At 40.1% G+C, this 23,172-nt stretch overlaps 2 protein-coding genes across 17 annotated transcripts; one reads left to right on the top strand and one right to left on the bottom strand.

Annotated features, from left to right (window-relative positions):
• Positions 1-2,657: 2,657 nt before the first annotated feature.
• On the top strand, positions 2,658-21,456 carry fxr1 (FMR1 autosomal homolog 1). 16 transcript variants are annotated; one of them, XM_085387859.1, is made up of 19 exons: positions 2,658-2,766; positions 5,847-5,899; positions 7,433-7,526; positions 7,631-7,702; positions 7,796-7,944; positions 8,156-8,249; positions 8,456-8,572; positions 12,595-12,765; positions 14,648-14,726; positions 16,511-16,620; positions 16,775-16,870; positions 17,754-17,979; positions 18,209-18,302; positions 18,408-18,517; positions 18,841-19,050; positions 19,277-19,393; positions 20,005-20,087; positions 20,223-20,416; positions 20,546-21,456. In XM_085387859.1, exons 1-18 carry the CDS (start codon positions 2,716-2,718, stop codon positions 20,409-20,411), a joined length of 2,115 nt encoding a protein of 704 aa, XP_085243985.1. In that variant the 5' UTR covers positions 2,658-2,715; the 3' UTR covers positions 20,412-20,416; positions 20,546-21,456. The 16 variants fall into 16 exon arrangements, with proteins under 16 accessions (XP_085243985.1, XP_085243992.1, XP_085243999.1 ...); XM_085387871.1 differs by adding an exon at positions 17,487-17,618 and having other exon boundaries at positions 2,686-2,766; positions 16,784-16,870; positions 17,757-17,979; ... (1 more) ...; positions 19,277-19,354; positions 20,223-21,456; XM_085387866.1 differs by having other exon boundaries at positions 16,784-16,870; positions 17,757-17,979; positions 20,223-21,456.
• Positions 10,190-12,233, bottom strand: LOC146649320 (E3 SUMO-protein ligase ZBED1-like). Its single transcript, XM_085387876.1, has 2 exons — positions 11,115-12,233; positions 10,190-10,950 (listed from the first exon to the last, which is right to left on the bottom strand). The coding sequence occupies exons 1-2, from the start codon at positions 12,179-12,181 to the stop codon at positions 10,275-10,277; spliced, it is 1,743 nt and encodes a 580-aa protein (XP_085244002.1). The 5' UTR covers positions 12,182-12,233; the 3' UTR covers positions 10,190-10,274.
• Positions 21,457-23,172: the final 1,716 nt, after the last annotated feature.

The raw sequence follows: 23,172 nt of genomic DNA, 5'->3' as shown, positions 1-23,172 counted from the left end.
TTTAGTTGAATTTTGATGTTGGGGCTTTCCTCTTTATTTGCAACCGTGCAAACAGATATGACCACCAATTTGTTGCAAGTGATCCTTTTGGGGTTTTTTAATAACTAAACAAATGTCCAAGTGACATTTCCAAACTGACACAAAATGAATCTGTTCTCCATCCAACTTGACGTGTATCGATGAACAAAAATACTAGCTTGCAAATATCAGTGCACACTGTGTACACACTGATGTTATATTGCTGAGGATGATTTATAGTTTATCTCTGGTGCAGTCTGATGGTCTGATCAGAAATAATACAGCATCTGCTGCACAGTGATAGCAGACCTCAAGAGAATAACTAATCGCCACTAGGTGTCACAGTGGCTGTTTGTAAAAGATGAGCCAGCACCTGCTCTCTGTTTGTCTGTCTGCCACATTCAGTGTAGAGTCTTATGTGCTACATGTTCCTCTACCAAATCTACAGAGTAACCCTGCCAGGAAGCTTTTAGAAAACTATACCTAGATAAATAAATGATCAAAAGATACACTCAAATTAGGCGTATTTTTCCTGTGAAAACGGGGATAAAATAATATTGGATTCAAGCACCATTAGCTGGAAGCAAATGTCACCTGCACTGGATGTGAAGGTATTCTCAGTACTTGAGATATTTTGACAATTTTGAACATTTTTTGGTCAGCTGTTTTGTATTACACGGTTTTTATACACTTTTCTCTGTGCAGGAGAAATGAAGATCTCTTAAAAGGTAATGTGAACTTGGCTACCTGTGATAAATCATTATACAAATGAGCCAAACTTACTAATGTGAACACAAGGAAATAGGCCATTGCATCGAAAAAAGAATAATGAATACTGCATTACTCCTCAGAATGCACACTAGGGGAGAGATGTGCTAGTTCTCTTCTTCCCATATCTTTTTAGCACAACAAAATGATAAAAATACAGAAACTCTGAATTTTAGAGAACTGTAGCTTTTGCTGTTAATACAGCAGTTTGCTGATTACTGTACTACACACCAATGTATGTCAGTTGGCTGATAACAGAAACACTGAAAATAAGTTTGTCAGTAAGGCATTGAACCACAGATTTCTGGAACACTATGCAAAATAAACTCCATCTGTTGTGTTTTCCAAAATATTTTGGTAATATTATAATTAACATTACCAACCTGTGCATGTGCCCGGTGGCTAGAATATCTATTTGGGGTCTTTTTTTTTTTGGAAGCGCACCAATTATTTTAGCAACTACTGTCATCATTCTGGAAGAATGAACTTTCATCAGGACCATAAATGCTTCACTGTAGGACAAATGTCATCACTCTGTATGACTTTGAAGTGACTTGTGCGTACAATGGCAATGCAGGGATTGAAAAGGGAATCACTGGAACAAATCCCCACCTGTAAAAAAAGAGGCGAACAGTCAGAACTCTTTGCAAAAATGAGGTGAGGTCCCTGTATTCTTCTTTTTTTCCCTTCTTCCAAGGCACCACAAGTTTGCCTTTTCAGAGCTATTCATCATACTGTTTAATTTTTCCCTGCTGCTCAGTACACTGCTACATTTTCTTATACCTGAGAAGATGTAGTTTCATAGGCAGGTAAAGCTGGATTTTTAAAATGGGTTTAAACACTGGAAATTAAAAAACTGGAGCATGTATCTCTTAAGTTTGAATCTCGCACCACAGAGATATGCACAGCAAATGTCTTTTCTTTTTTTTTTTATCATAGTCTAACTACAGGTGAACAAAGCATTTGACCCTTTTTCTACAACTCTCATTACTGATGACGTTTACTATTAGAGCAGCGTTTCCAGCTGTATCCCAATAAAAGAGACCTACATTTATATTCTGATAGTGCACTTTTTTTTCTTTTTCTTTTTTTTTTTTTACAATTTCATACAAATTTAGAACTGTTGACAGTAGAGTCCAGGAAAGTAATTCTGAAGTAGCAGCAGATAGTTGCCCCTCCTTAAGGTGGGTACTTCCTGTTAAAATGGTGTTTTTCTGTTCCACCCTCACCTAGTGCCTGCTCATAGGGGTACGTTTGATTGTTGGGCTTTTCATTCTAATGCTTTAAGCTCTTTACCTTGCAGGATGAAGTGCCGTGAGGTAACATTTGCTATGATTTGGCAGTATGTAAATAAAATGAACCTTAATTGAATTCCATCAGAAATTGACTGTCTTTAAGTTTGTGGTTTTTTGGGGGGGGTTTCGGTCCTTCACTACATTTGCAGAGTAAATATTGCTCCTAAATATCACATAATCAGACCAAACTTTTTGTGTTACAATCCTTCCACCGTAGTTCTGCTAGGAAACACTGCTCCGGAAACTGAAATGGGGATTTACTTTTTACTACAAGTATTGCATCTGAATCAGCTATCTTGACTAGGTCAGTTTGGTTGTCTGTGTTATTGCAAAGAATGGAATAACATGTACTGAAAGTGATTTAGTAGGTGTCTTCTAATGGTCATTACAACAGCACAATAAAACGGGACTAAAACTACAAAACATAAATAAAAGGGCATTCATCTTTTGTAGTTTCACTTTTGGTTTGTCAGGTAAGCTACATTAGAATAACAAGTTATATTTTCATTTTAATTCAGTTTTAAATGTGCAAATTTTACATGTACTCGTTGTTATACATTTTACTGGTGCTAAGCTGTCAAGTCCTGACGCTTGAAGGAGCACCTGTCGTCCCAACATCCTTTGCGTTTCCAATATGGAAGAACTGGCGGTGGAGGTCCGTGGCTCCAACGGGGCTTATTACAAGGTAAATACCGGCTTATCAATGCAGTTTCAAACATAAAAGTTGTTCATACGGTACAGTATTCTAGTTTAAGTCTCGTGGATTGTGGCAACATGATCCGACTTCCTCTGTACGTACCCGAGAGTTCGATATTAGCTTGTACTAGCAATGCTAGCCATAATTAGCAAGCTAAGCTAGCGTCACTCCCATGTCCTCGCCAGCTGACACTTTTGAGGACCTTTCTTCAAAGCCAGTTTGGAAGAACCGCAGTCTTGCATGCGATAACTTGAATACGTAACACAGAGCAGGTGTTATTAATTTTATTTGACTTCTTGTGCCGCTTTCTCGAGCTGAAAGTTAGCTAACTTGATAGTTGCCTAGCTGTTGACGTCGAAAGATGTTGCTGAAGTAAATAGTATCTGCATGTGTCATCATTGGCTATTGAGCTGATATCAGAAACACGGAGGACCAGCCCATTATACCTTGACGCAGTTTACTAAAGTGTGTCGTGTTGTGAAGGCACCATGGTTGGTGGTGTGAGAGATTTTGAAGTCTCTCTGCACAGACTTCACGACTGACTGTCGCTGTCTATTATTTGATACTCCATCATTCCGAAGCTATTTTTTTCGGTATGTGTGAGCCAGCTGTTCCTTGTCAATCCCGACCAGCTGGCATGTCGAGTGGGTCACTGATACCATCGACTTTAAAGCTATTTCTAGACGTGCTGCCCACAGCAACACCCTCGCCTCTTCTCCCCGTGTCTCCTCTCTCTTCTCATTTTTCTCCAGACTTTCAAGTTTTTCTTTCTTGTCTCACCTTCACATCCCATGACTTCTTTTGTACTACTGCATTTTCACACTGTTCTCATTGCTTTTCCTTATTTAACACACCCCTTTTTTTCCCTGGGCGATTCTGTCCACTCTGCCACCCCTGTGTCTTAAACTCTTTAGACATACGTGTGTGTGCTTTCTTTGAATGTAATCAACACCGTCCTTCACGCAAGCGAGACACATGGCTTAAATAAGTGTCTGAACGCATTGAACCTGGGGTTCAGTACTTCCAAGTCTGGTGTGTAGTGTTGGGTACCTCACGTTTGACTCTAGCACAGGCGTTGTGCCAAAAAATGATCCACTGCCAAAACTGATTTCTGATGTTTCTGTGTGTGCGTGTGTGTTTTCTTTTTGTTGGGGCTTTTTTTAATGATATCTTTACTTATGTTGTTAAATAGACTGTAGTCATTAGGATTTATGTAGGAGTTATACGTTAAGTAAGGAAATGACTAGTTTTACAGTGTTTTTATGTCTCTCTGTTATTGTGCCTGTGTATGAAAGAACTGTGATGATATATTTGTTGCGTTTTCCACTGCCCTCTTGGCCAGATCTGTCTTGAAAAAGGCTTTTGTAATGTCAATATCACTTTCTGGATAAATAAAGGATATATAAAAGTAATTTTGCAGCTTCCACCCTGTGATAGGAATGTTGTCAAATGCTGGAAAGCAGTTCAAACTTAAACTTGCAAAACAAGTCCATACTTATCAAATATATCATTTTGTTTTTTATTTATTTAGATATTTTACACACTAAACTATCTTGTGTTGGTCACTATCTGTTACCATCAGTGGTGCTGATGTCACTGTCACAGTATTAGCATACCACAGTATTAAATAGTAGTGCTAGACTATTATCGGTTTTGGTTACGTACTAAGGTTTCAAACATGCTATCTCACATAGTGTAAGAAAGTATGATTGTTTACTGCAGATAATATTCTAATATGCTAATAAATGCAGTGTTAAACATGTTAAAACATAAACTAAGACAGTGACAACAAAGCTCTCTTTCTCTGATAGTAATTGATCTAACTGCCGAATTACCTGAAGAAGCTCATGAAGCTGTCAGTGTCTCACTAAAATACTTTTCTTCAGTTCACTGCCACTGCCATTGTCCTTTGTTTTTGTTGTTCTTTTGTTTGTTTTCTGGTACGTTTTCTGGAAAGTTGCTGGTTTCACTGCCTGCAAGTTTGGCTTTGATTCAAAGACAGGAGGCCGAGCTGGAGGTGGCAGAAGTGAAGATGTTTAGATTAAGTTAGAAAATGTAATGTAAGAACAAGATTAGAAATGAGTACATCAGAGCAACAGCTCAGGTTGAGCATATTGGAGACAAAGTTAGAGATGCAAGGCTGAGATGGATGAAAAGGATGTTGAAGATGGAGCTGCCAGGCAGGAAGAAATGAGGAGGACATCACAGATGGTTTATGGATGTAATGATGGAGGACATGCAGACTGTTGGTGTGACAAAGAAGAATGCTAGGGATAGGGTGACATGGAAGCAGATGGTCTGCTGTGGCAACCCCTGAAGGGACCAGCTGAAAGAAGTCTTTGTTTATGGCTTTCAGATTTTACTAGTCCAGTTTTAAGACCTCTGCTGCTGAGTGTTGTGGCAGTCATCAGTATCAGTCAGCTGCTAATTGACATCCAACATCCTGAAAGTTGGAGTGAAGCTGTGGGAGGCTATGCTACTTGGTTATTAAATTATTTGCAGGGGAGAAAAGTATTTAAAAATCAGATAATATAAACACATTATGTAATAGTTCTTTTAAGAAAGCCAGTGTGTGCCTTCTATACACAAAAGCTCAAGATCACTTATCTGCGTGCACATGCCCACCTCCTGCAACAAATTGAATCTAAATCTGTGGGAAACGTAGTTATGTTCACATTCAGTTTTACACTTTGTGCTGTCACACTGTATCCTAGTGTTTTAACAAACATGTTCAATTTGCTTCTTTTCATGCAGGGTTTTTAAGTATTTTAAATTCATTATTGTGCACATCCTTGTATACATCCTAGCACTTTTCTTCAGAATTGTTTGCTAGTGCTTTGCATATCTTAGCATGTTACTGTGAGTTGTATACAGATGAGATAGTGGCAAACAATCAGCAGGAGTGTGCATCTTGTCAACAATGCGTATATACTTTGTGTGCATGCACAAAATAAAAAAAATGGGTTCCCATACCCAAAATGTCACTTTTTCTGCTAGACATAAAAAACTCTTCTTTTAAAGCAGGAACTATATTTAACCGCTGATCTGTGTTTCTGTCCCTCCTGCAGGGCTTTGTCAAAGATATCCACGATGACTCTCTCACTATTGCCTTTGAGAACAAGTGAGTCTTTACTAGAGCTGGGCGATAGAACGATAACGATATGTATCGCGATATAACTTTTACTCGATAGAGAAATTAAGCTATCGCGATAGACCTCGCCGCTCTTGTCCTCTTTTTTTTTTTTTTTTTTTTTAAAGGGCAGCCAATCCAAATTAAGTAGCGCAGAGCCGAACCAATCACAGCCGCAGCGTCACGTCGCGTGACTTGTTACGTACAGCACAAGTGCCAAGCCGCACGTGTGTTTGTTTGGGAAGCAGCCAGCGGGTAATGGAGCCAGCGCATAATGGAGGAAATGAGTGTGCCGACTAGAAAAATCAACCGAGCGTGACCGAAGAGAAAACAGATGATGGTTCTAATGCCGGAGAGATTGTCGAACGGAAGAGCCATAGAAGTTCCGTAGTGTGAAGGTATTTCGGCTATTTCAAGTCTGACAAAAAACAGAGTAGCGTGCACTGTAAATTGTGCCAAAAGCAAGTCTGGAAATACAATAAACTGGTGCATGCGTCACACTGTGCGCCACGTTATTGTTTCGGTGAAATGAATTTCTACAATACTGTTACTGTTAATTCTACTCTCTGCAGTGTTTAAATGCTTACATATACACACAGTTACTGTCCCTCCACACATACGACTCGGTTCTGCTTCTATGCCCCAGCTTTGTTTACTTTTTCCCACCGAGGCTTCTAGACTTCTGATTGGCCAACATTTCGGCACGGTTAGGAATCTAGCGCCACCTGCTGCTTTGGCATGTTCATAGCAGCGTTTTCCTTCATTTCTGCCTTTATGTGTGGACGGGATTATTTATTTTAAACGAAAACGGAAAATCTCCGTTTTCAAAAATACCCGTGTACGTGTGGACGTAGCCTCAGTCTCTGACTGGAAGCGCTAATTCGTCATTCGGCTTTTGTCAGACTAAAGTAACTGTTAAAACTGTTTGAAAAGCTCAGCTATACAACAAGGAGAGATTGAGAATTTCCTTTTAGTTCTCAGTTTATTTGATATTGACAAAAGTTAGTCAGTTTTGTCTGTTCTTCTGTAAAACAAACTAAGATTTATTTTTAGAATTAATATTTTGTTTCTAAGTGGAATTGACAATTTAGTCTGTTTCGTTTGTTCTATTTTGAAACTTAAACGCTTTAGCGGCTGCCTTTTGTGTAGTTTGCAATATTTGCCTTTATTTATCTGAAAAAGTCTCATGTTCCTTAAGTACATCTACCCTGTTGAACTTATTATGGGAAATAAATATTTAAATAAAAACAAGCTGCTGATTATTTCACATTTTACTTGTGAGCAACGGCACATTTAAATCTTACAAATATAGTTATTTGGCTTATATCGTGATAGATATCGTTATCGCCTGAAATGAAAAAAACATATCGTGATATGAAAAAATCTCATATCGCCCAGCTCTAGTCTTTACTTTTACTGCATTTGACCAGTTTTCATAAAACATGTAAATTTAATATTTTATCATAGATCCAGAACCACCATGTTTTAGGTAAAAGAAAAAAATGGGGTCTTTTTTTTTCTCAGTTGGCAGCCAGAACGCCAAGTGCCCTTCAGTGATGTCAGGATGCCCCCACCTGCTGATGTCAAGAAGGAGATTGGAGAGGGTGACGAGGTGGAGGTAAGGACACAGATATAAGTTCTCTCCTTTTTTCTTTTCCTCTTGTCCTCACCTGCTTCTTTCTATATGTGCCTTATCCTGCTTATGTTTTCGTCTCCTGGCAGATCTTTTCTAGAGCCACTGAACTTGAGCCGTGTGGTTGGTGGTTGGCTAAAGTCCGCATGATGAAGGGAGATGTGAGTAAAACCTTTTTTGTACATGTGACTATAGGCACTATGAAGAGTATTCTACTTATTCATTTTTTTTGTTGAACCTTTCCATATTTCCAGTTCTATGTGATTGAGTATGCAGCCTGTGACGCGACTTACAACGAAATAGTGACCTTTGAACGTCTGCGTCCGGTCAACACCAACAAGGCCATCACCAAGAACTCCTTTCACAAGTGCTTTGTCCCGGTTCCTCAGGATCTACAAGAAGCGTATGTACAGCACCTTTACAGCAACAAAATTAGAGACAGACAGATTTTAACTAAATTCACAGGCTTGTTTAGTTCATTAGCAGTGAGAGTGTGTATATGCAGTAGAGCCTTTATTGTACCTGTTATATATGGTCTGTCTCGTTTTTTCAGTAGATGTGAACTGTTTGTTTAAGGATTGGAAGGTAATATGTTTTTTGTTTTTTGTGGACAGGTGCCAGAATGAAAATGCTCATAAAGACTTCAAGAAAGCCGTGGGAGCCTCTCACATCTCATACTGCCCTGAGACCAGCCAACTAGTGATTGTGGTAACTGGCTTTCTGTGATTCTGTGGTGACATGTGGATATGTACAGTAGCACCAAGGCTAATGCACGATGTGCTACACCTTTATCCTGCCCTGCATGTTTGTCTAATACATGACTCAGCTGTTCATTTCTTTTAGTGATTATGAGCAGAGGAGTATCCCCACATATTTGCATAAGTCTTTTTATTTCCTGTGTGTGTGTGTTTTAGTCCACCAACGAGACGACAGTGAAGCGTGTGTCTTTGCTGAGTGACATGCACCTGCGCAGCCTCAGGACCAAGCTACTTCTAATGTCACGCAACCAGGAAGCCACAAAACACCTTGAGGTAGGGTGATGGCAAGAAAAAGACCTGTTACTGAGATGTTCTGGGGTTACTGTATGCACTGTAGTTGCCTTGGAACAATCTCAGTTGGTAGTTCAGGCCATTTATTATGGTAAATGGTAAAATACAATCCTACTGCTTAAAGTAAGCTAAAACAATAGCCAAATTATACTTTTTAGTTGAGCAATTGTCGTTTTGCTTATAGCTTTTTATTGTGCCATTTAGTATTGGGCAGTGATCTCCAGACTGATTGTTGTATAATACCATAATATAATACAATAATTGAGGTGGGAGAGTGGGGTTAACATAGTGCGGTGCACTTAATGCAAGCTGTGTGGCTGAAACTTAAAAATAAGAGAAAAAAAGAAAGAAAGAAGTAGGTAAGTAACTGGCAAGTTTATTTTCTACTTCCAGTTCAAAAAGAACTAACGTGTGCTGTTCCAGCAGGGTGGCCTTCATATACAGCAGGGATGGGGGAACTCCAGACCTCAAGGGCTGGTGTCCTGCGGGTCCTTGATCCAACACAGCTGATTTAAATGGCTAAATTACCCTCTCAACATGCCGTGAAGTTCTCCAGAGGCTGGTAATTAAGTAATCATCTGATTCAATGTGTGCTGACCCAGGGTGATATCTAACATCTGCAAGACACCGACATTTCAGGCCTGGAGTTCCCCACCCCTGATATACAGTGATGGATGGTTTAGCCTATCATTGGGTGACTGTAAGTAGGCGGATGATAGCTGAACAGCAAAAACTGTATAAAGTTATAACATTTGACAGACTTTTTTCTTTAACTAAACTTTTTTTTCAACAAACTTGTTCAGTCTGTTTTGATTGTTGTTTTTTTAATTTCATTTTCTTTTTGAAGTAGCTCACCTGTCTCTGCTCAGCCCTGCATCATGTGCTCCTCATACATATTAATCTTTTAATTTAAAGAAGTTAAGGAAAGAAGACAAAGTAGCATCTTTCCAAATACTTTAAAGTCACATCTACAGACAGGAATCCTCTTCTTCTTTGACCTCTAGTTTTGTGATGGTGGATCAGTGTAGCCGTTCCTTACAGAGTTTGAAGTTGCATCTGTGTCACAAGTGTCAGTAATATGTAGAAATACTGAAATGAAGATATAGTGAAGCTGATAAAGTTAATGACTCATGAATCTGATAAGTGTAATGTAATGCATGGAAAAACAAGACAAAAAAATGTCTTGTTTGGCAAGCCACTAGCAGTTCCTCTGATCATTGTCAGTCCATGAGCTCAGCATCCTTGGACACAACCATATTACCAAAGATTAGTGCTGTCAATAGATTAAAAAAAATTAACTAACTAATCTCACAATTTTCTGTTATTAATTGCGATTAATCTCAATTACTTTATTAATAGCCTGGCTCCAATTACATTTTTTTTATTCTTTATATTTTAAGATTGTAACAGACATTTATGCAACACAATGAAGTAAATGCAGAATAAACACAAAGAATGTATGCTGAAATTCAAAGAGAATTTTAATAGTTTTCATCAATCTTTAACACAGTGAAAACTTACAAAAAACCTTTAAGGCCATCAACAGTGACTGAACCCAGGCCTACAGGTTAAAGTGAATATCATAACAATAAAGGGTGCACAAAACTCAGTATTTAAAACACAAAAAGACACAGCTGAAAACCCAGAATGTTGAACATTTTTCACTTCAAAGGAGCAATCTGGATTAGTCCTTCTTTGCACTCAGCCAGTTACTGAGGCAGACTATTCTGTTTACATTGTCTGATGACAAAGAAGCACGCTTCTTTTGAATGATGTGACCTGAGAGTGAGAATAATCTCTCACAAGGCACTGTGGTTGCAGGGGTTGACAGGTACTTGCGTGCAATAGGTGCCAGCCTGGCATGTGCTCCTTCTCTCTTTAACCACCACTGTAGTGGACACTCTCCTATGTCAATTTTGGGCTCTGCTTTGTACAGATTCAGACAGCAGTCTATAGCATCTTCCTCTTCCTCTTTATCTGAATCAGGAGAACCCAGCAAGCAGATGGACATCTTGCTCTTCTTTGGTGAGGGTTCCTCTGTTGTCTGAGCAGATGGTTGGTGTGCATCCGTCTCTGACATCAGAAGGTCATGTACTGATGCCCACACCTCTCTTCTTTCATCTTTGGAAAGGCATTTAAGATCTTTAAACCTGGGATCAAGGGCAGTAGCGATCTTCAGCCATGTGAGATTGCTGCTGTCCCTCCGCTGAGCTAGGTCTGTGGTAAAAATCTTCTTAAACCTCAAAACGTAGACTGGGTCATCATCTGAGGGCTCCATAATCCTGAACAAATGACACAAGGCTGGCAACACCATGGAACAAGAGACATACCGCTCTCCTCCCAGCAGTTCGGTAACATATCTGCAATAGAAAGATCAAGTCTGTATTTTTCTATTAATCACACAGAGACAAACATAAAAACTACATATGAAAATACACAGAGAGGTGGAGGTGGAGAACATACTTGAAAACAAAGCTAGAATGCAAAGATAGACACACAATCATGAGAAACAAAATGTATTTACCTGCAAGGTTCCAGTAGTTCCTCCAGCTTTTGCAGTCTGTCAAGCTCCTGGTCAGTCAACATAGTCACCTTGCTGTTTTGTTGAGTCAGGATGGTGGTCAGCCCAAATTTGTTTCTCTGGATCCGCTTGATCATCTCTAGGGTGGAGTTCCATCTTGTTGGAACGTCCTGAACAAGCGGTTCTGTTTGATGTCCATGTGCAGCTTGCTGTGCCTTTAATTCCTGAGCGTTTGCTGGACTATGCTTAAAATGTCCAACAATCTTGCGACATTTGGCCAGAGCCCTTTCAAATGCGCTGTCATTAAGAGAAACTGTGACCGTTCTTTGCAGAATGTGGGCCATGCAGGGCATGTGTTCAAATGGAAGTAGTCTGGCGGCTGCAACCATGTTACGAGCACTGTTGGTGCCAAGCGTGGTTACCTTGTCCTTGATTTTCCATTCGTTTGCAACATTCAGAAAATGGTCAGCACACGCCTCAGCATAGTGTCTCTCTTCAGTTTTACTCACTGTTAGTGCAAACGATTGCATAGTCCAGTCGTTATCAATAAAATGCGCCATGACCCCCAAGTAATTATCGTTGTTCACCGAAGTCCAGTGGTCTCCGGTGAGAGCGACATTCCTTACTTGCACAAGCTTGCTGGACTGCTGAGCCCTCTGGTCCCCATACAAAGTGTGCAGTCTCGACACAATGGTTCCTCTCGAGGGCAGATTGTAACACTCATCTCCTGATGCAGCACGAATGACTTCTCTCAGTCCATCATCTTCTACTATGCTAACTGGTCGGCAGTTTTTAGCTATCCAAACAACCAAGGAATTGGTTACCTTTTCTCTCACATTTTTTGTTATTCGTCCACAAGCACCATACTCCTGAAGCGTAGACTGGCGAGGTCCCGTAGAGGTGGATTCAGTTGGGTGTTTTGCTCTCAGGTGATACGCCAGTGATGAACTGCTTCTGTGGTACTTGAATTCAGCTTTGCAAATTGTGCATCTTACTCTCGTTTTGTCCAACAAGCCATCAGGCAACTTCTTAAAGAGAAACTTTCCACCCAAAAGTCCGCCCTCGTCCATGCTTGCGTGTGTTAGCTAGTGTTAGCTAGATAGTAGCATGGTGTCACTTCTTCTTCTAATCATTTCTGTCAGGCCAAACGCCAGCATAGCACACTGTTGCCCCCTCCTCCAGAGGTGCTCATGAATTTAAAGGTCTTAGATTACAGGAAATTAATAAAAAAACAAAATCAGCGTTAAATTTTTTTAATGCATTAAACATTTCGCGTTGATCTTAACAATTAACGCGATAATTTTGACAGCACTACCAAAGATATTTCAATAATCTTAAGCTCTGTAAGGTCGAGCATTTAGTTTTTGAGTTTAAATTAACAGTACACTTAAATTTGTTATTGTTCAGTTTTTGTACAGGATAAAAGCTTCAGGCAGAGCTGACTGAGTTCATTGGTTTTGACTATGTCTTGTGTTTTTCGTAGAACTCCAGGCACTTGGTGTCTTCCTTCCAGGAAGAGTTTACAGTGAGACTGGATCTAATGGGCCTGGCCATTGGCAGCCATGGTAGCAACATCCAGCAAGCCCGGAAGGTTCCAGGTGTAACTGCCATTGAGCTGGATGAGGAGTCAGGCAATTTCAGGATTTATGGGGAGGTAGGTTGGTAATACAGGAGGTAGTAGGGTTACTGGATTGTACACCGGGTAAAATAACTATTTAACATGTCACAAATGATCTAAGTCACTTTTTAAAGATGCTATTGACATAAAATTCTCACCAGATGTCGGCCAATCCATACATGCAAAGAAATCAAACCATAGATGTCCATAAATTATGTGTAATAATGAGAAATGTCTCAGTTGCTGAAGTTCATTCAGTACTTTGTACAAAAGCCTTTGTTGGTGACGAGAGCTTCAAGGCGCCTCCTGTATGGAAAAGTAGTTGTAATGTGGGAATTATGTGATTCTTCCACATAAATAGTCTTTAAATCCTAAAGGGTTCTTCTATGAAGAGTTTTAGTTCTTTCTCTGAAAATTTTATAAAGGAGACAGGTCAGGTGATTGGCTGGGCCATTCTAGCAGCTTTTTCTTCCTCTGAAACCAGTTGAGAGTTCACTTGGCTGTATGTTTTTGATCACTGTCTTGCTGAAACATTCATCCTCATTTTATCTTCATCATCCTGGTGAACGGCAGCCGATTTTTATCAAGAATGTCATGGCACATTTTCCACGTTCATCCTTACTTTAATAATATGAAGCGTGCCAGTGCTGTATGCTGAAAAACAGCCCCACACCATGATGTTCCCAGCTACAAACATCACCGTTGGTATGGTGTTTGTGGGGTGATGCAGTGCAGTGCCTTATGGCATCCAAAGGGTTCATTTTGGTATCTGACCAGACTGTTTCCTCTGGGTATTTCACAGGCTTGTCTAAATGTTGTTGTTAAACATGCTTCAACATGCTTTTTCTTCAGCAATGGAGTCGTGCGTGGTGAGTACAATTGTACTAAAACAATTGTACCTGCTGATTCCAGGTCTTTCTGTTGCTGGGCTCTTGAACAACTCTGCTAATAATTCTTTTCACTCTGCTGTCTGAAATCTTATAGGGAGGTCGTTTTATGTTGAAAAATTTGCAGCAATAAGGTTGTGAAGGTCTTGCGAGAGCTCATTGGTTTTACCCGTCTTGTGTGTTTCTTGTGAGACATCTTAGTAATGGGACAGCTTTTTATAGGCCATCATTTGGGACTGAATCAGCTGATAATGAATTTGCACTAAGTGGGAGGATTGCTTTCTAGTTACTGATAGTTACCATGCCCTTTTTCACATTTTTCATGGGTTGTTACCAATGTCTGGTGACAATTTCATGTCAAAAGCACCTTTAGAAACATACTTGCTTAGAGAATTGGTGACCTGTTCAATACATACTTTACCCTCTGTATATAAAAGCAAAGTAAAAGTAATTTCCACAACAAAATCAGTAAATATTTAGTATTTTATCGAGCTTAAATTGGCTAAATTGTCTTTCAGTATATATTGAATTATCAGCAGGGCTTTATTATTCTATACAACAACATGGTTGTCACTCACGTCTTAGCTCCTGCCAGTGAGGATGTGAGAAAGAGAAGTGATGACGAGGGTGACATGGTGTTTAACATGTGCACTTAAACTGGTAAACAGTATAGATGCTTTCTCTAATGGTGAACAAGAAAGAAGTAATAACATATCTTTCTTATGAAATTGTTGCTTTTAGTTGACGAGATTCCTACAAAGAAATGAACACCATTTAAAGAATCCATAATTATTCCTGTATGGCAGGTTATGTGTGAAGTAATATGAAAATGCTGACATGAAATTGGATTTGCTAAGTCTCTTTTTTTAATGGTCTCACATGGAGAATGTTATTTATAAGAGAAATAGCGTGGGACTCTTTAGACGTGCTCTTTGTGTATATACTGTACATGTTGTACAGTGGTAACTGGGTTGTGTATATGTTTTAGCTGAGTGTGTAATATGTGTAAGCGACCCTGTGTCTTCCTTTAGACAGCAGAGGCAGTAAAGAAAGCCAGAAGCTTCTTGGAATTTGTAGAGGATTCGGTCCAGGTGCCAAGAAACCTTGTTGGTAAGTAGATTCAACTATTTTAAGAAGGGGATAAAGAAGTTGGTATTTAGTAACAGCAATGAGTAATTAGTAACAAGTCATTCATTCATTCAGTACATTATTTGCTCAACTTCTCAGCAACATTTAAACAAAAACTTTCATCTACAGGGAGTGCAGAATTATTAGGCAAATGAGTATTTTGTCCACATCATCCTCTTCATGCATGTTGTCTTACTCCAAGCTGTATAGGCTCGAAAGCCTACTACCAATTAAGCATATTAGGTGATGTGCATCTCTGTAATGAGAAGGGGTGTGGTCTAATGACATCAACACCCTATATCAGGTGTGCATAATTATTAGGCAACGTCCTTTCCTTTGGCAAAATGGGTCAAAAGAAGGACTTGACAGGCACAGAAAAGTCAAAAATAGTGGGATATCTTGCAGAGGGATGCAGCAGTCTCAAAATTGCAAAGCTTCTGAAGCGTGATCATCGAACAATCAAGCGTTTCATTCAAAATAGTCAACAGGGTCGCAAGAAGCGTGTGGAAAAACCAAGGCGCAAAATAACTGCCCATGAACTGAGAAAAGTCAAGCGTGCAGCTGCCAAGATGCCACTTGCCACCAGTTTGGCCATATTTCAGAGCTGCAACATCACTGGAGTGCCCAAAAGCACAAGGTGTGCAATACTCAGAGACATGGCCAAGGTAAGAAAGGCTGAAAGACGACCACCACTGAACAAGACACACAAGCTGAAACGTCAAGACTGGGCCAAGAAATATCTCAAGACTGGTTTTTCTAAGGTTTTATGGACTGATGAAATGAGAGTGAGTCTTGATGGGCCAGATGGATGGGCCCGTGGCTGGATTGGTAAAGGGCAGAGAGCTCCAGTCCGACTCAGACGCCAGCAAGGTGGATGTGGAGTACTGGTTTGGGCTGGTATCATCAAAGATGAGCTTGTGGGGCCTTTTCGGGTTGAGGATGGAGTCAAGCTCAACTCCCAGTCCTACTGCCAGTTTCTGGAAGACACCTTCTTCAAGCAGTGGTACAGGAAGAAGTCTGCATCCTTCAAGAAAAACATGATTTTCATGCAGGACAATGCTCCATCACACGCGTCCAAGTACTCCACAGCGTGGCTGGCAAGAAAGGGTATAAAAGAAGAAAAACTAATGACATGGCCTCCTTGTTCACCTGATCTGAACCCCATTGAGAACCTGTGGTCCATCATCAAATGTGAGATTTACAAGAAGGGAAAACAGTACACCTCTCTGAACAGTGTCTGGGAGGCTGTGGTTGCTGCTGCACGCAATGTTGATGGTGAACAGATCAAAACACTGACAGAATCCATGGATGGCAGGCTTTTGAGTGTCCTTGCAAAGAAAGGTGGCTATATTGGTCGCTGATTTGTTTTTGAATGTCAGAAATGTATATTTGTGAATGTGGAGATGTTATATTGGTTTCACTGGTAAAAATAAATAATTGAAATGGGTATATATTTGTTTTTTGTTAAGTTGCCTAATAATTATGCACAGTAATAGTCACCTGCACACACAGATATCCCCCTAAAATAGCTAAAACTAAAAACTACTTCCAAAAACATTCAGCTTTGATATTAATGAGTTTTTTGGGTTCATTGAGAACATGGTTGTTGTTCAATAATAACATTATTCCTCAAAAATACAACTTGCCTAATAATTCTGCACTCTCTGTACTGTGCTTATATATCCTCAGTTTACTAGTGTCTCATCTTTTTGACCTAAGCTGCGACATCCTACCTTTTGATCCTTTTCTCTTTTCTTTGTCTTTAGGCAAAGTGATTGGTAAAAATGGTAAGGTCATCCAGGAGATAGTGGACAAGTCCGGTGTGGTGCGTGTCAGGATAGAAGGAGACAACGATACCAAGCAGCCCAGACAAGAAGTAAGCCTGCTACTGCGATGTGTTTACCCCCAACTGCTAAAGCACTGATCCCTATGACAGATGTTTAAAAGTCTATAGGAGTACAGAGCGTACAAACAGTGTCATTTAGTTGGACAGTCCCATATTAACATCTGTGTTGTGTTTTTTTGTTTTGTTGACACAGGGAATGGTCCCATTCACATTTGTCGGCACTAAGGAGAGCATTGGCAACGTTCAGGTCTTGTTGGAGTACCACATCTCTTACCTAAATGTACGAGCACCTTTGTGCGTGTGTCTGCGTGTTGCGTTTGCTAACCTTTTTCAAATGCTGCAATGTGAATTCCCAGCTATGTCAAGCTGCTTTTAATGTCCACTCTGGCACAAGACTAATGACACTGCCCGGCTTTTAGCATGGAAACAGCACACAATAAACATTGCTCAAGCAGGATTGCTTTTTGTATGTGCTTTGCAGATAGTGTTCTCAGATGTGTTATTATAATTTCTTATATTTAATTTGATTTGAATATTAAGTGCAGAAGGATGGAAAATATGTTTGTATGCAGTAAATAGAAATAATATTGAAATGATTATATTACAATATTGTCAAAATATTTCATATTGGAGGCCGTTACTTTAGTTACAATGAAGCCTTCGTTTCCGTATTGTTGAGCTGGATTTTAATTTACCACCAATTCAGTCTTTAGCAAGTAATCTTATATAAAAACGTAGTGCAGGATTCATAGATATGTGAAATTTGCTCTTCTGCAGTCTGTATTTTGCTGTGTATCCATTTTACACCATGTGTATGTGTGGGTCCTGTGCTGTTTGCATGTTTTGTGCTGCGTTGGTGCTTCGTGTGTGCTTTGTTTTGCACCGTTTGTGTGTAGGACATGGTGGAGCTACTTGCAGAGGGCGCACAGCTAGCGGAAGAGCTGAGGCAGATTGTGGATTATACACAGGGAGGCAGCCTAGCAAGATTAAGAATAAACAACACAAGGCGAATTGGATGTGATGTAGATGTGTGTATGGTCATTATGCATGTGTGTGCCGTGATGACTATTTTAAAACAAAGCTCTCAGATTTGCATTTTTTATTTATTTAGTCTAGAACATACTGCTTTTTTTTGTGTTATTTATCGTCTTCCTTTGCTCTAGGAGGTGGAGCAGCTTCGTCTGGAACGGATGCAGATTGACGAACAGTTGCGTCAGGTTACCCAGGGCCACCGACCAGTTGACAGGGACAGGGGAGAGAGGGGGGAGAGAGGAGGCGGGTATAATACAGAAAACAATGCCAATGCCTCCTCTACGTCCGTGCATGGCAGTCGCTCTTACAACAGCCGAGGGCGTGGACGCAGGGGCCACAACTACAGCACTGGATATGGTAGGCATCTCTAAAAATCAAACGCTATATGTGCAAAAAAATCACATATACAGTAAAATCATGCAGGAGGTCAAATGTTTGGATTGTTCGCACCTGTAACAAGGTGTATAACTATCTCCTTCTTTCTCCCTCTTTGTTCTATCCTTTTTATGTGGGTTATTCTTTCTTTCTTTCTTTCTTTCTTTCTTTCTTTTTTTTTGTCTTCTCACACGTGTTTGGTTACACTCAGGCAACACCTCAGAGCAGTCCAACGCCTCTGAGACAGATTCTGAGCGCAAAGATGAGCTGAGTGACTGGTCTCTGGCTGGAGAAGATCATGAAAGGTGAGGTTACTGTGATCCATATATTGCATTATCTCACCAGTTTTTGACTAAACTGCTGGTTGCTGTTCTGTGTAATCAATTTCATTTGGTTTGGTGGACTTGCAGGGAGCGGGAGAGAGGCCCACGGCCACAGAGAGATGGCCGCAGAAGGCCAGGACCCGGCCGAGGAAGGGGAAGGGGACGTGGAGGAAGAGGAAGTTACAGCAACAGCTCTGGTAAAATTGATAATTCAAGGAAAGTAGGGACACTCTAATTTGTCTAGGGAGCTTGGAAAGAAAAGCGTCTGGACTTGTTTAAGTTTCCTTGAAGACGTTTCATCCAAGAAGCTTCTTCAGTTCTGGACTGAAGCTTTAAGTTTCCTTGAAACGTCTTTCAGGAAACTTAAAGAAGGCCAGAAGCTTTTCTTTCCAAGTTCCTTAGACTACGACCTGGATGATTGGGAACCTTCACAGATATATTGACACTCTAAGTTATCATTTTCTTCTGTTAAAGTTCTGTTTGAAAGTTTTTGCCTATTAATCTGATCCTGTATGTGCAGCAGGGCCTCGAGACCATGAGGATAACCATCACTATGGAGCCTTGGAGGTAAACACAGAGACCGATCAGACAGCTGATACAGATGCTAGCGACTCCAACTTGCCTGCTAACCGCCGCAGAAGATCTCGGCGACGCAGAACAGACGAGGATACCACTCTGATTGATGGCATGAGCGAGTCAGACAACGCCTCTATGAGTGAAAATGGAACAGGTATGAACGTTACTAGATGTTTGTTGTTGTTGTTGTTGTCGTCTCACACAGTGTATTCAGGTTATACCGACTGCTGTTCTGAGCTGTCAGGACTGTGCAGCAGTGCATCATTTCTATTTTGAAACATAAAGGGCGTCAGTGCAGCTCAAAGTAGATGACAATTGTAGATCGCGATGTAAGTCCCTCCACCCCAATCCCTCTGTTTGTGATGACCTGACACCTTTAGATGACCAGGAAGCTAAACCTCAACGTCGTAATCGTAGCCGACGTCGCAGAAACCGTCTGCCTGAAGAGAGGCAGCCAGGTAACCAGGCAACTGGATCACCTAGTGTGCCCTCCTCCAGTGAGCACTCTGAATGACTTGACTAAAAAAACCTTGTGTTTGTTTGTGTTCCACCAACACCATGCTAAACACAAACTATGGAAAACTGAGCAGTCGTGTTCTTGGCTTTTGCTATTTGATTCAATATGGCTGATCAATACTGTAATATAGCATTTTCTAACAAGGTTTGGTACGTAGAAATATAAGTATGCATCTCTTTTTAGCAGAAAACCTTTTTTTACCAATAACTTTGTCACAACTTGCTTTTGCTTTGTCATGCTGACATTAACAGCAATTAATAGTCTTGTTTGTGTGGTGTGTCATTGTAAATTGTTCTAACATATTTTGGTGTAATCTTGAATCTAAAATGCATAATTAGTAAAAAGGTTATTCTCAGACTGTGAGAAAGGGCACTTTTTCTTTAACTGTGTACACAGGTTTAATAGTAATTCACTTCACACTGCAAATGCTGCTGTTGTGTGTGTTTCACTAATCTACAAGAACTGTGAAGACGATACAATCCTGATGAAGTTTGGAATATCTGAAACAGATTTGTGCCTCTGCTCTGGTATGAAGGAGTCAGTCTTCATGTGCTTTCATAGTTTATTTTCTCTGTTGTTGTATTTGTTTAGTTACTGTGGCTGACTACATATCCAGGGCTGAGTCTCAGAGCAGACAGATGATCGAGAAGGACTCCCAGAAAAACAAGGATGTGGTCAGTACCTAGTTTACAATATCCTCACTTCTCGCTGCTTTAAAAGCCTGGCAGTCACTGGTGATTTAGTGTTCGTCATTCATTCGTCATTCTCTCTCACCCATCACACACTGTTTGTCCCACCTTTCTGTTTAGGGTCAGGTGGATGTCATCGCCGAACACAGCCCAAACTCTGCCGTGGCAACCACTAATGGTTCTAACGGTGCAGCCGATGGCGACGGCAACAATGGCACAAGAGCTCCCAGGTCTTCCACTGAGAAGTCCACTAAAGTCTCCTACAAGGAGGAATCTAACCCACAAGCTGTTGTTAATGGACTCTCGTAGTCAGGGCAAGGAAAATGGTTTCAAATATTTGAACTTCTAGAGCTGCACTTGATTGAATCTCCATGACTGGAGCAGCTTCAGAAGTGAACCATAACATTTAAAGCACTGTTTTCTCTCTCTCTTTTTTATTTTAGATTTTCCAAATATTTGTGACCTGTTCCGCTGTGCAAGTTTCAGAGGTCAGAACCTGAACCTCCCTTTTTACACCTGTTTTATCCAACTATTCATTTTCCTTTTTTTTCTTTTTTTTTTTACAATAGTTCTTCCTGTATGAGCTTGCCAAAGATAGTCAAACACACATAAACTTACAGATGTGTACATGAACTGCTTTTCAGTCCTGTCTTCACTGAGAGCTCTGGGAGAGGCTGCACTGAGTACAGCGTTTATTAAATCAGACAGGGATTCCAGTCAAACCCATACTGTGGTATGAATGCAGCAGTCCTTTTTCTATTCGTAGAAACATCACAGCAGGGTTTTAAAAAGCCTTTTCCTAGTTGGATCCAGAAAAATGCTTCCATAAACTTATTTCAGGATGTAAATTAACTGATCTGCATGGGCAGTAGCACAGTGCAGATTGGCTTGTTGGAAACCCCAAGTATGTTTGACATAAACGTGATTAGCTGTCGTGCCTTGAGAGTAGATTCAACATGTCGTTGCCTGGCTCTGCATGCCATCTGAAATCCTTTCACCTGTTTCTGTGTTAGCCTTCATCTGCCACAGCGGAACCAGACACGGCGTCTCCATGTGCTAAATGTTCTCTTATGGTACTGCGGGAGGTGAAGGCAACCACTGAAACACCCCAAAAAGATTTTAGGGGCATCTTTTTAAAGTCAGGAGTGTCTGTTCTCGTTGTGGGGAGGGTGGGGATGAATCCAGTTATCCTTTATATATATATATAAATATATATATATATAAATAAATATATCTGTTGAAGAATTTCACATTAGCTGCTTCCTGTTTTTCCAATATGCAACCACTTGGGTCACAGAAGAAATGCTTTTACATCGTGTCTGGAAAAGAAACTGTAGAAGAGTCGTTTTCTTTGCACTGAAACATAACCTTTCTTCTGTTTAAAACGTGATTGTAGTTGAGTCTGAAAACTGGCTTGTTACCGTTTAGTGCTGGACAGATATGTACCATCAGTGCTCGGCCACCTGGAAACATCTCATTCCTAAACATTGTTTCATTACGTACATCCCGAGTAATGCTTGATGCTGATTAATTTTTTTCCCTCACTAGGAATTCAATAAAGTCACTTGAGTTTCTTTTAGGGTATTGTCCACTTTTATCTGCCCACTGTTGGGGAAAACAGAGCCCTGTAAAAACCGACCACTGCGGTGTTGAGATGTTTCCAGAAAACCTTGCCCAGGTGACGATGTCATTTTCATGGTTCTTCCACACTGGCTGGCTGGAAACTGGTCATGACTGTTCCACTAAGGAAGGAGATATATTTGGTTTATTTATTTTTAAGAAAATGTACAGTATTTAAAAAAACAAACAAAAACAATCTCTTCTGTTTTCTTGACACTAACATGCGATGCTTAGAGGTTTTCTTTTGGGACAAATTTGGACTACTGAGAGTTGTGACATCCCAAGTGTTTTTGTTGGGTCAACTACAGTAAAGTTTTTTTTGTTGTTTTTTTAAGGATCGTCTGGTTGGTTGATGTGCAATATGTTTTGTATGCAGGTGGTTCTTAAATAAACTTGATCTTTCGTGTAGATCTAAAACCCATCTCTGTGTCTTGCTTGTGACTGTTAGCTGTACACATACTTTTCAGGAATGCTGCGTCGCTGCATTGTGTGGAGATTCTGATTTGGATAGTGAATGTGACAATAACCTGTTTACTGATGTGTAAAGTATACTGGTGCAGTTCGAGTTTATTAAACAAGGTTTGTCTTTTTCAAAAACTGAGACATGACCCACATCATCTAACTCTTGACCAAGTTTATTGAAAAGTGTCTTGTTAGTTTTTGTATTATCCTGCAGCCAGAAAGATTATTAAATGTATGAATACAATGTAGGCATCCTTTACTAGCCATGATTTGTATATGATAGCTGTGGTGTCTCTTTTACAAGTTAAAAACTTATGAAATGAGAAATAGGAAAAGTTGTGTCTTTGGCTGAATGTAATGAAGTGTTTTCACCACAGATGGGATCCTGCCAACACACCCTCTTGGCTTCTGTGGAGTCACAGACAGTTTCATGTTGCTAGGTTCACAGACTTAGAAGCTGTTGATTTGGTCACCACTCATGTTTCAGTATCCATCAGACAGAATTTCTTTTTCAGCATACAACCAGCTTCTTTTCACTGGCTAAGCTTCAAAACATTTCCATATGCAAATGCAAAATGTTTCACCTGCTTAAGTTGATTTAAACCACAAATCTGCTTTTGAGTGAATTAACCTGTTACATTGGAACATCACATACAGTGGGGCAAAAAAGTATTTAGTCAGCCACCGATTGTGCAAGTTCCCCCACTTAAAATGATGACAGAGGTCAGTAATTTGCACCAGAGGTACACTTCAACTGTGAGAGACAGAATGTGAAAAAAAAAAAAAATCCATGAATCCACATGGTAGGATTTGTAAAGAATTTATTCGTAAATCAGGGTGGAAAATAAGTATTTGGTCAATAACAAAAATACAACTCAATACTTTGTAACATAACCTTTGTTGGCAATAACAGAGGTCAAACGTTTACTATAGGTCTTTACCAGGTTTGCACACACAGTAGCTGGTATTTTGGCCCATTCCTCCATGC

The sequence above is a fragment of the Rhamphochromis longiceps genome, linkage group LG17, assembly GCF_057381845.1.
Source record: "Rhamphochromis longiceps isolate RC_006_pf linkage group LG17, R_longiceps_female_GT1.1, whole genome shotgun sequence".
In the NCBI taxonomy this organism is placed as follows: Eukaryota; Metazoa; Chordata; class Actinopteri; order Cichliformes; family Cichlidae; genus Rhamphochromis; species Rhamphochromis longiceps.
The sequence above is the reverse complement of the archived record's forward strand: the minus strand, read 5'-3'. Positions and strand labels throughout refer to the sequence as shown.